The sequence below is a fragment of the Anopheles nili genome, chromosome 3, assembly GCF_943737925.1.
Source record: "Anopheles nili chromosome 3, idAnoNiliSN_F5_01, whole genome shotgun sequence".
NCBI lineage: Eukaryota > Metazoa > Arthropoda > Insecta > Diptera > Culicidae > Anopheles > Anopheles nili.
The window spans coordinates 73,814,382-73,830,157 of NC_071292.1; the positions used below are offsets into that span (position 1 = coordinate 73,814,382).

General features: G+C 46.0%; 6 protein-coding genes across 6 annotated transcripts in view; 3 read left to right on the forward strand and 3 right to left on the reverse strand.

Moving 5' to 3' along the window:
* The window catches only part of LOC128725049 (peroxidasin), a 30,755-nt gene extending 26,077 nt beyond the window's left edge, over positions 1-4,678 (forward strand). The window contains exons 10-11 of the mRNA XM_053818768.1: positions 1,697-1,866; positions 1,942-4,678. Of these exons, the coding sequence (XP_053674743.1) occupies positions 1,697-1,866; positions 1,942-4,678 (2,907 nt within the window). The remainder of the gene's footprint in view (positions 1-1,696; positions 1,867-1,941) is intronic.
* A 1,515-nt stretch (positions 4,679-6,193) lies between these two features.
* LOC128722908 (acyl-coenzyme A thioesterase 13) lies at positions 6,194-7,194 on the reverse strand. Its single transcript, XM_053816595.1, has 2 exons — positions 7,067-7,194; positions 6,194-6,711 (listed from the first exon to the last, which is right to left on the reverse strand). The coding sequence occupies exons 1-2, from the start codon at positions 7,151-7,153 to the stop codon at positions 6,367-6,369; spliced, it is 432 nt and encodes a 143-aa protein (XP_053672570.1). The 5' UTR covers positions 7,154-7,194; the 3' UTR covers positions 6,194-6,366.
* Positions 7,195-7,418: 224 nt separating this feature from the next.
* On the forward strand, positions 7,419-9,440 carry LOC128726426 (uncharacterized). Its single transcript, XM_053820235.1, has one exon. The coding sequence runs from the start codon at positions 7,419-7,421 to the stop codon at positions 9,438-9,440; it is 2,022 nt and encodes a 673-aa protein (XP_053676210.1).
* A 235-nt stretch (positions 9,441-9,675) lies between these two features.
* Positions 9,676-10,538, reverse strand: LOC128726807 (enkurin). Its single transcript, XM_053820635.1, has 2 exons — positions 9,939-10,538; positions 9,676-9,864 (listed from the first exon to the last, which is right to left on the reverse strand). The coding sequence occupies exons 1-2, from the start codon at positions 10,536-10,538 to the stop codon at positions 9,676-9,678; spliced, it is 789 nt and encodes a 262-aa protein (XP_053676610.1).
* A 1,022-nt stretch (positions 10,539-11,560) lies between these two features.
* Positions 11,561-12,226, forward strand: LOC128725050 (neurogenic differentiation factor 6-like). The gene has a single exon (XM_053818769.1). It carries the CDS (start codon positions 11,561-11,563, stop codon positions 12,224-12,226), a length of 666 nt encoding a protein of 221 aa, XP_053674744.1.
* An 85-nt stretch (positions 12,227-12,311) lies between these two features.
* Positions 12,312-15,430, reverse strand: LOC128725250 (cleavage and polyadenylation specificity factor subunit 5). The gene is made up of 6 exons (XM_053818979.1): positions 15,115-15,430; positions 14,831-14,969; positions 14,644-14,769; positions 13,661-13,826; positions 12,695-12,809; positions 12,312-12,624 (listed from the first exon to the last, which is right to left on the reverse strand). The coding sequence occupies exons 1-6, from the start codon at positions 15,240-15,242 to the stop codon at positions 12,603-12,605; spliced, it is 696 nt and encodes a 231-aa protein (XP_053674954.1). The 5' UTR covers positions 15,243-15,430; the 3' UTR covers positions 12,312-12,602.
* Positions 15,431-15,776: the final 346 nt, after the last annotated feature.

Here is a 15,776-nt window from a genome sequence, read left to right on the forward strand (position 1 = left end):
TAAAGCAATTTCAAAAGTAGACAACACAATGGCGATGAAATCACACATATCTACAGAGCTGCAATTCAAAAGGGTTCATATTTCGCATGAATTAACAGCTCCAAGACAAAGTAGATAGATATCCTCGACACACGAATGAAGCTTGAAATAAAGCCGATTGCTTACCCATATAAAGCTCTAGAGGAGCTTTTAATTATGTGTCGCCTGTAGTTACACCCAGTGTGCTTGATGTACAAAAAAGGCATCCCTTCTACAACACTAATCGGATGTACGTTAAATAGTCCGGAACATCTAGAAGCAGTCGTATCCAATGATCTTTCTTGCATATGCTACTCTCGAATTAATCCTTGGCATAATTTCCCTTGACACTGAGTGAGGATTACAAAACGGAATGGTCAGTCTGTGTCGCTTCCATCGTACCGAATCCCCGTCGATGGATCCTTTCATTAACATCGTCACGCTTCCGGTGCCGGGACCTGCTGAGGGAAAAACCTCTAAATCCTTCCTGCTGTACCGTAACTAAATCATGACGCTCGTCCATCTGACCAGTCCGGCATACACTCTCCCCGGAGCTGGAGTTGGAGCATAAATAAGAGACCTAATGGTCCAACGGTAAATTCTGAAAATCCATCCCTCTCCGGACTCTCTTCCACACGCTCACACGGACATCTGTAAACAGCTCATTTTACAGCGATAAAACCGAAAAATCCATCCTTCATGCCACCGGGGTACCCATGGAAGGGCAACATCAATTCCGACCATCAAGATGCCGAGGGGTTTTCGTCGTCCTTGGTTGCTCAGATGCGATGCCGGGTTTGCCTTCCTCTCTTACTGGGTAGCTGCCGGAAAAAGCCGGCCCCGGCAAACGGCGCGTACGTGCTAATCTTTTCGCTTCCGATCGCTCCCCACTAACGGTGTTCTGTCAAACGAACCGAAGGCTCCCTCCATTCGCTGGGGATGCTGCTGTTGGGGCAAGAAATTTGAAGACCGGCTTGCTCGAGCCGGTCGCGTGCCGATTGGATCTATTTATGCATCCAAGCCCGCGTGACTGCCGATATCGACTTACGGGTGACCACAGCGGCGCGTGGACACGCTCGGAAGGAAAGATTATGCAAATTTTAAACACCCCAGTTGCTTTAGCCTTCGTCCAAGGACGACCTCCGGTAGCGCATCCGTTTCTATAAATGGCAAGATTTATGGACCCATTTAAGCGTAATTCCTGTCTGATGGCCTTCCGGTCCGGGCATCGTCGCCTCCCGCTACCTTATCGTCGTGCGGAAACCGCTTCCGGGTCGAAGTATTTATTGCCAAACGGTGACCATCTTGGAAAGTAACTAGCGCTGGTGGATGAAAACGCAAAACACAAACTTGAGGCAGGACCGATAGCAGACTCCGAGTGGAGGGTGGATTATCGCATTCTGGGATCTTCCTTGCAGCGCTTTAGAATGGCCAGGATGTTCCATTAAAAGTACCGCTCCAATAATCTCCTCCTATCTCGAAGGTGCGCCTTGGGCAGCAACATTCTAGGGTGGGGAGTTCATCGTTGTTTAAGCTTTATGTTGGCTCGTTTTGTGCCATAATTGCAATCGGTAATTCTAGAGGACGGATTCTGGATTGCCGATGCCGACGTTCTTCATGAACCAACTCAAACTCAAACGCTCACACACTGTTGTCCCACTCTTCCTCGCTCGAACAGATCAAATGGCAGAAGGAAGGCCGCACAATAACCCCAAAGGACAAGTACCGTATATCATCCGCCGGTAGTCTGTTCGTCGCCAACGTCACCCAGCTGGACGAAGGCCGGTACGAGTGTTCGCTGCTAAACAAGTACGGTCGAGCCACTGCCAGCGGCATGCTGACGGTCAAGTAAGTATCCTTCGTCCTTTCGCGCCACTATCCACTTTCCATTTCCACACACTCGTTGCACTGTGTCATTTGCAGGAAGCGAGTAGAAGCGCTACCAGGCGACCAGTACGTACGCATTGCCATCGCTGAGGCGTCTCGAGAGGTGGACACGGCGATTAATCAAACCATCGGGCGCATGTTTACGACGGGCCGGAACACGTCCGGTCGTTACCATGACGATCTGTTCCGCATCGTACGCTTCCCAACTGGTCCGGCCCGGGAAATTGCCCGTGCAGCCGAGGTATACGAACGAGCACTCGTCATCATTCGCCGACACGTGGACAGTGGAGCTAACCTGACGACCAACACCACGGACTTCCGTTACCAGGACCTGTTGTCACCGGAGTACCTTGACTTGCTGGAGCAGTTGTCCGGGTGTATGGCACACCGGGTCACACCGAACTGCTCGGATCTGTGTTTCCACGCGAAGTATCGCTCGCTTGATGGCACGTGCAACAACTACCAGCATCCTGCCTGGGGTTCTTCGTTGACTGGTTTCCAGCGGTTGCTTCCACCGATGTATGAGAACGGCTTCAACAGTCCGATCGGATGGAACCGTACGGCGGTGTACGATGGGTTCGTGAAACCAAGTGCTCGGCTCGTCTCTACCAGTCTCATTTCGACCAGCTCCGTCACACCGGACGACCGCATTACACACATGGTAATGCAGTGGGGACAGTTCCTTGATCACGATCTCGATCATGCCATCCCGTCGGTGACGTCCGAGAGCTGGGACGGCGTAGACTGCAAGAAGACGTGCGAGTACGCGGCCCCCTGTTATCCGATCGACATTCCGACCGGAGATCCTCGCATCCGAAACCGACGTTGTATCGATTTTGTCCGTTCAAGCGCCGTCTGCGGGTCAGGCATGACGTCTATCTTTTTCGGTAGCGTGCAGCCACGCGAGCAGATCAACCAACTGACGGCGTTCATCGATGCATCGCAGGTGTACGGATATACAGAGACGTTCGCGCAGGAACTTCGGAATCTCACCGCTGACGAGGGTCTGTTACGAGACGGACCACACTTCCCGAACCAAAAGCCACTGTTGCCGTTCTCGGCACCGACGGACGGGATGGATTGTCGACGGGATCTGGATGAGAGCCAGATCAACTGCTTTACGGCAGGTGACATCCGTGTGAACGAGCAGCTCGGTCTCACGTCGATGCACATCGTGTGGATGCGTGAGCATAACCGGTTGGCGGATCAACTACGCCGGATCAACCCGCACTGGGATGGAGACCGGTTGTACTACGAGAGCCGTAAGATCGTGGGAGCGATGATGCAGCACATCACCTACGCTCATTGGCTTCCGCTTGTGATCGGAGAACAAGGTATGGCCGAGTTGGGCGAGTACGTCCGGTATGACCCCACGGTTAATCCGACCATCTACAATGAGTTCGCAACAGCAGCATTCCGGTTTGGGCACAGTCTCATTAATCCGATGTTGCATCGGCTAAATGAGTCGTATCAGCCGATCGCGCAGGGCCATTTGCCGCTTCACAAGGCATTCTTCGCACCGTGGCGGTTGATGTACGAGGGTGGCGTTGATCCGCTATTGCGCGGCCTGTACAGTGTGCCGGCAAAGCTGAAGAAATCCGATCAGAACCTGAACACTGACCTGACAGAGCGCCTATTCGAGGTAGCTCACGCCGTAGCGCTTGATCTGGCGGCGATCAATATACAGCGTGCGCGCGATCACGCCCTGCCCGGATACAATGACTACCGGAAGTTGTGCGGAATGCGTGTCGCGACGAGCTTTGATGATCTGCAGGAGGAAATCCGGGATGAGAACGTGCGCCGCAAGCTAGAGCAGCTGTATGGCCACCCGGGCAACATCGACCTGTGGGTTGGAGGCATCCTGGAGGATCAGCTGCCAGGTGCTAAGATGGGACCATTGTTCACGTGCATCCTGGTACGGCAATTCCGTGCCTTGCGCGATGGAGATCGGTTCTGGTATGAGAACGAGACCTTCAAACCCGAACAGCTGGCCCAAATCAAGCGGGCTTCACTGGCACGGGTCATTTGCGACAACGGTGACAACATCACGACGATTACCAGCGACGTTTTTGTGCTGCCAGCCAGACAGGGTGGATACAAGCACTGCGATGAGGTTCCCCACATCAACCTAGAGCACTGGGTGGATTGTGCAGATTGCTCGCGGCACCATAAACGTAACGTGGCTCCAGCCGTACGTAGGCGACGATCGGTGATCCGCGCGAAACGTGCTCTAACGCCGCAAACCACCGGAAATCCAGTGGAAGGAGCACGAGCACCCGAAGACGAAGGACACTACGCCCTCAATGATAACCATCTCGAGCGGTTGGACGACGATGCGTCCTTCGTCGATGACGACATGAACGAGGAACGCATCGAAGGGTTGGAGGCGTTGATCGAGAGCTTCCAGAAATCCATGAAGCAGATGCGGCGAAAGATCCGCCGGCTGGAACAGCAATGTTCAGCCGCGGTTCTGGCGGTGGCCGCCGTCAGTGGCAACACCGGTGTTGGCGTTAATCCGGCCAAGGGCAAACCACACGGCCACTGCGTGGACAGCAAAGGCATCAAGCGGTTGAACAACGAGATCTGGATGCGGGATGACTGCACCAAGTGCGAGTGTGAACACCATCAGATTAGCTGCGAAACAGAGAAATGCGCGGAGTTGATCTGTGAGAACAGTCTCGTGCTAGTGAAGGAACAGGGCAAATGCTGTCCGGCGTGTGTCGTCTCGGATGAGGGTGGTACCATGGCTACCATCGTGAATAGTTCCCAGTAAACCTGGCAAATCATGTCCCTCGAGGGTCAAAGGTTCGTCCCGTTGGATCGGCCAAAGTCTGAGCGTGTCAATCATAGCCAACCATGTCAAACAAGCGTTGATGAAATCAATTACAAATGGATTCCTCCACGAAATGTAGTTCTGCCTAAATGAAGCGGCACGCATCGATGCACTACAGGGAGCACTTTCTGGAGGGCTCATAAGATAGATAGAGAGAGAGAGAGAGAGAGAGAGAGAGAGAGAGAAGGCGAGAAGGTAGAACTAGCGATCAGACTAGTGATCGTATTCAGAATCACTGCGATATCGATATTTCAGAGTGACAATGGAAAGAATTAGAGACATTAGCAGAAAGTTACGAGATATATCTAACCATGTGAATCGGTTCTGTTTCACATTTTTTGTCGAGTTTTTAAAATCCTTTTACTAACGTTTGGTTCATTAGCGACATTAGCCATCATTGTTCTCCGATTGAAAAAAAAAACCTGGATGTTATTTCGGAGCTATGCATTGAGTGAGACGTTCTTTTTGTTTTTAGAACAATGATCACGTTTTGTTAACAAATTGAGAGCATCAAGACTTATTTTTTTATGCACAGAGACAATTAGGATTTGTTGTTTATGTGCACCAATTTACAGTGAAATGATTAATACTACCCTATACGAACAGGAACGTAAAAGAAAGTAACCACATAGTCTACAATTTATCGAAGTTTGCAAAACTAGTTTTAGCGCGATTGAAGCTATCGAAAGCATGTTTTAGTGACAACATTTCTACGTTGGCGATACACCTAGTCAGATCGATGCTCCATCAGGAAACATTGTAATTCCACGCCATTATGTCAGTAGATTGGGAGATAAATTCTTATCTGGACATGGTTAGTATCAAAACGGGGATGCGAGAATCTCTGTCCAATTATAAGTCCAAACAGAGACGACTCAGCAGGTGCCACGGCATATCGGAACACGAGCTCCAAACCATGTGGAACCATGGAAAGCTTTCCTACCAACTGACGGATACTACTAACTGTACATACTTTTATAAACGTTCAATTTCACCTCGACTAGAAAAAGATTCCTTAGCAAACGAGATCATATTTGCCGATCACTGAGCTGTATCAGGCAAAGGCAAGTGGACTTGCGGACGAATAATTACTTCCCGGACCAGCAAAGGTACGCACTTTTTGGACAAAATTCATAGCAACATGGAATAGATATTACAAAGAAGAAGGGTTCACATTAAGAAAGGAAGGAATAGAGAGGAAAACCCCCTCAAATTAAGAGCTAAATGGCTTATGAATACAAAACGAGCTCGATCATATTGCGGGTGTTAGAAGGATGGCATTAGGCAAGCATTAGGCTAAATTTTACTTGAATCGGAAATAATACGCAAAACTGTATCTCAGCCGTGCTAGGTACTATCGAAACAGAAAATTTGTGACACGAAAATCAAACCAATTATAGCAACAACCTCTTACCGAAGATAATTGAAGGAAAATAAATCGATCTTTGCTAGCTATTCTTCTTTTCCGAACGAAACAAAAGATACCAGATAACGTTAACCTTTCATTGTATTTTATTTCAAATCGCACCATAGAAGCATTTATTCTTCCGAGATAAAATCATGTAAAAATCAACCATATCACCTAATAACCTAGCGTACATCAGGCTATAAGCCTTCTACAATAATCTTCAATTACTTCCAATATATTTGGTGTGTGATGCTTTGGCGATAATAGAGTTATCCTTCTTGTGGCGAAGCTCGCATTCGAGAAAAGCCAAGTTTCTACCGGCACGGACCGTATTTGCATCGATAACGACTTCGTCTCCCTGCCGTGCCCCTTTCAAGTAGCTCACGTGGATGTCCACTGATACTCCGGGGGCTGCATTTTCTTTGGTCATCAAAGCATAGGTAGTCACTACGTCTACGATTGTAGCGGTAAACCCACCATGTAGTCCACCGGCGCGGTTCAAATGCTCTTCCTGTACCTTAAACTCTGCCAAGCACCTACCGTCTCCTCCGCTTACCATTACAAGCTACAATAATGGATGATAAAAAGAAATAATACATATTACACATATGCGTGAAGTGAATTGAACGATCATGAAACATGAAAATTTGTCTAAAGCAAGGATGCGGTAACCGCCAAATCGAAAATCATGCTTGTTCGAAAGGACATGCAGCTTTTACTCGTGCTTCGAAACTGACAGTTCTGTCAAAGCGTCCGGCGCAACAGCAGTGTTTATGTAACCTCGTTCCAAAAAACGATTAACGCAGTTTTTAAGTTAGTTTTATCCATTTCTTTTAGTGTAATAGTTTCTATTTTAAACACTATATTGTTCTTTTTAATGAAAAATGAGGTGAAATTTGCTGAAGTATCTATAAACATACCTGTTGTAGGCATCTATCGTATCCGTTGGTTTTCGTCATTACAGTGGCGATTGTGCGCAATAAATCTAATCCTTTTTTACCACTCATCGTTGCGTGGATTGTGTTTTCAGCACCCGCACGAAAATACGGTATCTCCTTATTTAGTGGTGAAACTCGTGCGGTGATAAATACCTGTATATAAATGTCCGTATGCTTCTAATGCAGCAACAGCGGGCGTTCGTCGTTGTTGATTTGTTGATATTTTTTGACATTTACGTAAGTTTCGGTGTGAATCCGCTAGAGCATGCACTGAGCTGCGGTGAAATGATGCAGTTCGAAATATTTCAGGAATTTGAACTGTGCCAGCTGCGGTATGGAGGTGCAAGAACTGACGACATGCCAGCAGCCGGAAGAAATCATTCAACCGTTCACTATATCCTGCGTTGGCGAAACGATAGTAGTATGTGCTAAAGACCACACTCTTGTACTGCAGCTTAGGTTTAAGCACGTCGTTGAGGATGGCATCATCAGTTTCGCGACGACTCGTATCAAATGCTCCACGGCTCGTCCTACGAGTGCGCTGCTCGTGAACGAAACAGACCTGTATAATGCCAGCAATATGGAGCAACGCAAACAAATCATGCTAGACCAAACCATATTTCCCAACATTGCCAAGGTGCACATATACAATGTACAATCATGGGTATCTCCTAGCGGGATATTCGAAAGTAATCCAAACGAGTATCTCATCGCTAACCTTACTAATATGGGCCAGTTGACGATATACCGACAGGATGGGCAATGGATTTCGAATTGGAATACCTACGTGGACATTTCTGACACTTGGCAGAACTACATTTACAACAAACACAGTATAGAATCCTTCGAGGAGCTCCAAACCATGGTGGATGAAATGATCATAACGTGTTTTGCCTGGGAATGTGATATCTACCAACATCCCGTACGCTTCGCGTTCGGTACAAAATCGGGGAAAATTGTTCTTTGTACCCTAATGTCCAGCGGGCCCCAAATAGAGCATGTTCACCAGGAAGAGGAAACTTCTCGCGTGATCAAGTACTTGTCCATTGATGAGAAAAATCATTTCCTATTGGTCGGTCTTGACTGCGGTCGCGTGGCGCTATACCGGTTTGGAGCAGAGAACATTGCACAGAATGCACAATACGTTGCCACGTTTTATGATCCAGATCTAGCCATTTCGACAATAGAGTGCGAAATTGATCGTAACAACCAGTCGCTACTGATTCTGGTGGTCAAGGCAACGTACTTGCTAGTCCTGGAGGTTCAATTTGACGGAACCGAACTCGGTAGTGGCACAGTGGATTTGGAAAACTTCATGATCACCGGACTGCAGCATCTAGAACCGCGCAAGTATATCGCTACAATGGCGACGGGTACAATTTTCCATATTTTCATTCACCAACCTTCGGGAACCAGAATTCAGATAAACGAACAGGAAGTTAAAAGCGACCTGAACGTCGGATCATACGCCCTTTACGGAGTGGCGGCAACACGCACACGTGCCTGCTGGGCATTCCTTGGATATCCTTCAAAACGGTTCGATCACTTGTCTATCCGTTCGCCCACCTGTTTGTTCTTTGCGCAATTCAATGAATGCGATCCGCTGGATATTCTACAGCGTAACAAATCATTCAAAATGACCGACTACTACGATGCAGCAGAAGTAATCCGCTACCGTGGCAACAAAAATGCCGATACTCTGAAGCCGCTTGAGGATGCTGAGTTCAAGCTCAACCTAAATGATTTTTCCATGTACCAGCTGAAGCTCCAGTTGGTGCAAATCGGAGCTAAAATTAGCCTTCAAAGCAAGCGCAGTAAAATAGTGACGGAGATACTACATAATCAACTGCAATTCATTTGCAGTCTGATTGAGGGAATCAGCGCTTGCATGGCGATATTTTCCCTATCCGCTGCTTTATCCAAACACGGAAGACTTGATCATCTGCAGCAAAGAGCACTGCAAAATTTACGAAATTTTATACGCACCTTGGCCTTGGGATCATTTAGCGGAGATTATGAGTGTTTGCACGCGCAGCTGCAACCGAAGATGATGGAAACACTAGACAACGTGGACCACATTGAGACACCTGACATAGAGTGCGAAATATGTTCGTTTTGCGATGCCCCGATCGACAAAAATAAGCTCGAATGCTCAGAAAAGCATCCCGTGTTTCGATGCGTGTTGACCAAGATACAGGTACCGATCAATGGGGATGAGGTAACGTGCCAGATGTGTCAGCGTTACTCGCTAAAGCCCGACGTGCTTGCGCTGATATTTGATCACGACACCTCGTTAATCGATTTCCGAAAATGCTGCATTTGTGATGTGTCGTTCATTACAATAAAAAGTGTTTGATGATCAACAATGGTTCTTCAACAGGTTTTAGAAAATGACACGCGATTTATTTGCTCCGTTAGGTTGCATCAACTCTACTGGTGCCAGCTAATGAGGTGAGTTAAGGAAAAGGTAGATGTATAGCATAATCTTTACAAATATAGTGTATTACGAAATCTCTACTAAACAATTTGTTGATACGGAAAATGAACCTTAATGCCACACGGTATACTAATTCTAGAATTCACCAGGTGCCTTATGATTCCTTTTGTTCATCGTCATATATGTATATGTACGGGTTGTTCTCGATCGTTAGTATATCCTTTTCCAACTGTTTTAGATTATTCTCCAGTTTGGCTTTTCGTATCATCTTCGGTACGGTGTCGGTGAGTAGTGGAAGGCTCTGATACTCCTGCTGTAGCTTCTCCCAGTTTTGTTTCAAACCCTTCAAATGAAAGCAAAAGTACTTAGTGTATAAGAAAAAGAAAGTTTTTGTATGATATACAATGTAAGCGTTACCTTCAAGAGGTCGACACGTTCCTCCTGCGAAATGTACGAGCATCGTGGCTTCTGCTGCGCGCAATCCTCCATCAGCCGCTCCTTCTGTGCGGCCAAATCTTTCTTCCTGCGCATCAGATATTGGGGAACTTTACCAAATTTCGGTTTGCACATGTAGATGGGCATCAGGCCCGATTTCTCTAGATCGTGAAAGTCTCCTTTCCGCGTGTCGGCGTATCGTGGTCGGACCTTTTTCGGACTGGTAGCAACCACTTTCTTGACGTTTTCCTTGCGAAAATCGACCACCTTCATCACCTGACAGGGAAGCGGTGCATCCGGTTTCGGAACGGGTGGTTTATGCGTAGTGCAAAGTCGTACCGGTGCCGATTTGGTTGCTCGGTAGCGAGGGCCACAATTTTTCTTCAGAAACTCGTTTGGCCCGGGTAGAGGAATCTTGGAAAAGCCCATGGTGCGATGGGCATCCTTGCAGGATTTCGTCTCCTGTCGAACCTGGAGCTCAAATCGTGAGTGGTAGAGCGGGGGCTTTGGTGGTTTTTCTGGCGGTTTCTTTTCCACGTTGTAGATATTTTCGTCGTGGAAATAGATGTTAACTATGGACATATTTGCAGCGAGACACAGACACCCACCACAGAAATGTACACGCTGCGTGGGCAATCAGGACCAGTGGCAATAGGAGACTGAAACTCTTGAAATACGTCGAAGGTTCCCGAACACGCCGAAAGTTCCTATTATTCTAAATCCTGCCTGCTGTCAAACTATTTGATTGATACAAACAACTGCCTTACATCGTAGCAACCAGTGCTTCTGCTTCCTACGAACATGCGGACAGGGCTACCATGCGAAATGTTCGCATTCTCCATCCCTTGCTTTTTCTCTAGGCAACAGCATGTGTTAAACGTCTGCACGCAGCCCGCGATATGCGCCATTGATGCGCCGACGCCGTCATAGTTCAGTGCTTTAACCCCGAACACGTGACGATAGCTATTAATGAGAGTCGTTGGTTCGAAAAATATTCGCTATAAAAAAAACAAACTTCTGATGTTAAACCATTTGGTCGACAATTTCTCGCAAGTAAACACATAAATAAAGAAAACTTTGCGCATTCCGATGTAAGTTTTTAAGAACGTAGGGTTATCCCTTTTTACAATTTTGGACTCATTCAAAGAATTGCAATGCTAACGCTTTTTTATTGTCTTTATATTGGCAAATTTAATATTTTAACGTTATTACTCTCATTACTAATCGTTAGTTATATACAAAAGTGGAAAGGAAAGCGTGAGGGTAAATTATGCACTCAAATTCATGCCAGATAGATAAGACATTCAGCTTTCTAACGGGTTGGGATGTCTCACAATAAGGGTGATTTGCTTCAACAATTAGCACTTCTTCCTCTATATTGACAATTCAACGGTGATAACGCACCTAGCGGGACGAATTATATGTCCTGTACACTTTTCCAGCTCTCTCCCCATGACAGTGTTGGCCGCTTATCAGAGATAAGGTGGAAAATTAGATTAGAGGAAAATGCCTCCACACCTTTATATAGGGCCATATATTTCGTTCGATTCGCCACAATGTGATCGCATTAACATCCGCAAGTTCCCAAGCTATCAGCAGCAAGCATGGCACCAACTCTAGTGACCACGGGCGATAGAGCACGCAGGAGAAGGAAATCTTCCGGTGTGGGTATCCTTTCTTTGGTTAAGCGCAAAAAGGCCAATTTACGCGAGCGAAACCGTATGCATGGCCTGAACGATGCGCTTGATCGGTTACGTATGTGTGTTCCACTTCCTGCGAATTTAACCACTGCTTCGACTCGATGTGACGGTGAAGACCAAGGCCCAAGGGCTACACCTCCACCCCAGAAGCTATCGAAAATCGATACATTGCGTCTAGCGCAGAACTACATCGTAGTGCTGTTGGAGGTGCTCCATACTGGCAGCAGCTTGAAGTACGAGCGTTTGATGACGCTACTATCGAATCGATTGAGTCAGAACACCGTGAATTTGTTGCGAACGAAGCTAAGTTTTGATCAGCAGCTTCACGGGGGACTCCTTGATGCCAGCGAGGGCCATCGGGAAGCTCATCGCGGACAGCTCCTGTGTTGCCTCTGCACTGGATCGTCGTGGTCTAATGAGCAAGTGCCATCGACATATCGTAGGTCTTCCGGGCAACACGGCTGGATGGTTGGATATGATTGTACGTGCTTTGGTTACAACTGTCCTGAAGGTGATTCAAGTTCCTGCAATTACCTCCAGAAAGATCCCCATCAGATGTTTGAATTTTAAGTGAGGCCTCTCTCGTGTTATGATATATTGATTGGTAAGTATTTATTTACGACACTTATATCGGTTAAACTAAGATATAAAGTAAGTGACGAAAAAAAAGATTTTTCTTGTACATGCACTATAAAATAATGTCCACTAAATTAACCCCCTTCGAGGTCGAAGTCGTCTTTTTGTCGTGCACTATACACACGCCAACAGGGACGCAATTTTCACTTTTCTTCTGTCCATTGTGACGGCAACGGCTTACAGCAGCGTGGAAGACTCCGACTTATGCCAGTGTCCTCAGGGGAATAAAGCGGAGCAGCGCGCGTAAAGCCTCCGCCATGGCTGGCAGCGCCGCGATCTGGGCCCAGTACATACAGATGATTGCACCAGCTTACATGTAGATGAAGTTAAACCTAAAAGAAATTTGCGGTGGTTGAAACAAAGTATTTCATTTTAGAGATAGGGTGTAGAGTGGCGAAGTACCTGCAGAGCGCTTGCGGTAGCGATGATATGATCGGCCCGTAGCCCTGGGAGTTGTCGTACAGTTCGAACAAAGGTGCCGCTACTAACTTGTAGTTCTTAGGTACGGCAAATAGTGCTGCACAATGCAAGAAAAAAAGAAAACGAAATTGTTAGCAAACGCGTCCCCCGTTGTGAAGAAACGAAAATTCTTTTTGCCTTTAAATACATTACATACAATAGTTGTAAAAACGAATCCTAAGCATATAACGTAGATATTGCTATCGATAGTTACTGGTAAGTACATAATTTTATTTCTAACAGTCCTATTTGTTCGTTAAATGCTAATACGTATGTAGAAAATGGTACGATATATGAACGTTGCTTGATAGAATTGCTTATTACTCACATTTCATGTACAAATAGTTTTACAATCGATAAAATTTCTTCTGAACAGACGGTTTACTAAATCTGGAGCGGTAAATTACTTGTTTACAACCATTGTTCAATTTTCTCCTTCAAATACATACATTCAGTACATACATACAATACATTTCGGGGTTAATCCGAAGGCCGTTTTATCAATTTACAAGTTTGAAATGAAGATACAGCACATATAATTCAGGCAATATTGATAAAACCACTTCTTCAGATATCTTGATGCACATTGGCAAATTGTCGATGCTGCTTCAAAAAAATACTCATAAAACTACGCCTCGCAACATAACCGCAGCGATTTTACAAAAGTTTACAATTTCCACCGAAAGCTAGATTTTTTCTCTCCTCACGTGATGCCTTCATTTGTTCCGGTTTTGGATCATTTGGTACTGGTATTGGTGGTACGCGGGTTGCCTTTCAAGAGCCGCTGGCATTCAATAGATGCCTTCCAGTCTCAGGGTTGAGCTGTTTCGCGCTAAAAGCTACTCCCTGTGGCCAGTGCACAGAATTCTTAAAAACAATATAACGTAAGGTTCTTTTTACTATCATTACCCTTCTCGTGCAGCTGTACCAAAAACAGACGCTTGTGCTCCTTCGGCTTGGTGATGTGTGGCGGGATGTACGGGTACTGCGGGGGTTCGAAGTTTGGTCGCCACCAGTTGCCAATCGTGTCCTCGACGATCCAGTCCTGTTTCACACCGTCCTGTCGCCCTAGAGTCTAGATGGGTGGGTCGGGGTGTTTGGGTTGGGAGTGAAATTTTCAAATAACACAACACATGATGACAATAAAAGAAAGAAACAACGGTTTTATACATTGCCGGCTCGACGAGCGGACTTGTGTCCTGCCCAACGGCATCTTGCCTACGCCGCGTCGCACATTGGGGAGCGGAAGCGATACATGCCAGTTACAAAACAATTACATCCCGCATGATACGCTCTCCGTTCCTTGCGCGATGCGGATTTGATTTTTCTACCTTCGGATTGTGCGACATGCAACAGTGAGCTGTGTTTTGAACGTAGATCAAATGGAATGGACACATTGGGGGGACGAATAGCGCCGTTAAGCCGTCGTGCGTAAAATTCAAATTCGTCCAAAACGATTTGATTATGTTGTTGCATTATTATAAGACGTTATAAATGTTCCAGTCTCCCAACTTTCTTACGCATGCTGTGTAGTTCGTGTTGATCTGATGATATATTTAGGCACAATTTATAATTTTTCGTAGATTTTGTTATCGTAAGTTAAAAAGAAGCTAATTAGTTTCGATTTCGATTTAAACAATTTTCATCATCTTATTGATAGTAAGCAACATGTCTTATTTACATTGAAAATTTTCATTCATCGCGATTTGGACACAATCGTGTATGTCTTATGTTTTGAACGAACGGAAGCATCTACATGACAAAAAACCTTAGTTTTTGCTTTTCTAGATTATGAATCGCCGTTTTACAAAGTAGCTCTCTCTTCGTATACATACATTTGCTTGATTTCAGTGGATTATTCGTGTATTCTACCTGTGAATCTGAAAACTTACCTCCGTCAACAGCCGCTTCAGACCCTCCACCTCGTCTTCACCCGCACTCAGCTCACCGCCGGGAAGTTTGAAAAATGTCGTACCCAGCTGCAGGAGTAATACGTGGGGAAGGCCGTGTTCGTGTACCTGATAGAAAGGAAATCACGGTCAGTGCAACTTTCTACACTTCACTGAAGCATAGACGCACCAGCAGAACACCTTCCACCGAACGTCGCATTCCTATTTTGTCGAATTCATCGCGCATTCGCTGGAACCGTGCCGGCACTGACGGGTCTTTCTCGAACAAAGGTTCCTTCGTTCCGAACGTGTAGTTAGTCAAAGGATATCTGTTTGCAAGAAGACAAAATATATGTTAGCAGCAATTCCGGGGACAGCCATTTTGGATTAGGCATGAAGCTGTGTAGAATCACTCTCCGTTCAGATCAAACGGCCGACGCAGTGCAAGTTTCTAGAAGCTAAACATTAACTTACAGATTTATTGTCCTGTTGAGCGTCATCGATTGATTTGTCTGTAGTTTGTTCATTTCCGTCAATCCCGTTCCATGACTGTTACGTCGAGGCCAGCCTGAGCCGGTTTTGTTTACCGCTTGAGAAGCCATTTTTTACGGGCGCAAAAGGGTGGGAAGGGGGTGCTTGAACCACGCTATTTTTGCACTGATTTTCAAGCTATGAGAAACTTTTCACAGTACACTACACTACACTAATCAAATCTGCGTTGTAGACAATACGCTACGAATAGAAAATTATCTAAAATTACAGTAGTTTTCGCGTCGAATTTGCACTGTTGTTTTTTTGTCGACTAGAGTGTAATCCACCATGGGATCCGCTTTTGTGCGATTTTCTACAAGCGGCGATGAAATTTTGACAGCTCCTTTTGTGGTTGGCATTCTCTTCGATTATTCGGGTATTCTTTCGGCGGATACTTGTAATTATTGTGAGCAGCGAAGATCGGTTGTTACTTTCGCTAAATGCACTAGAATAATACTACACAATCTACCAGTCAACAGTACAGGTTAATTTTATAGAGTTTTGGTTTTTATACGTGTGGTGAAATCGTCTTAGCAGCGTTTGAGAGCAAAAAGCTCAAAATTATTTTTGGCGCCGAATTTGTGAAAGAACCGTTACAATGACAC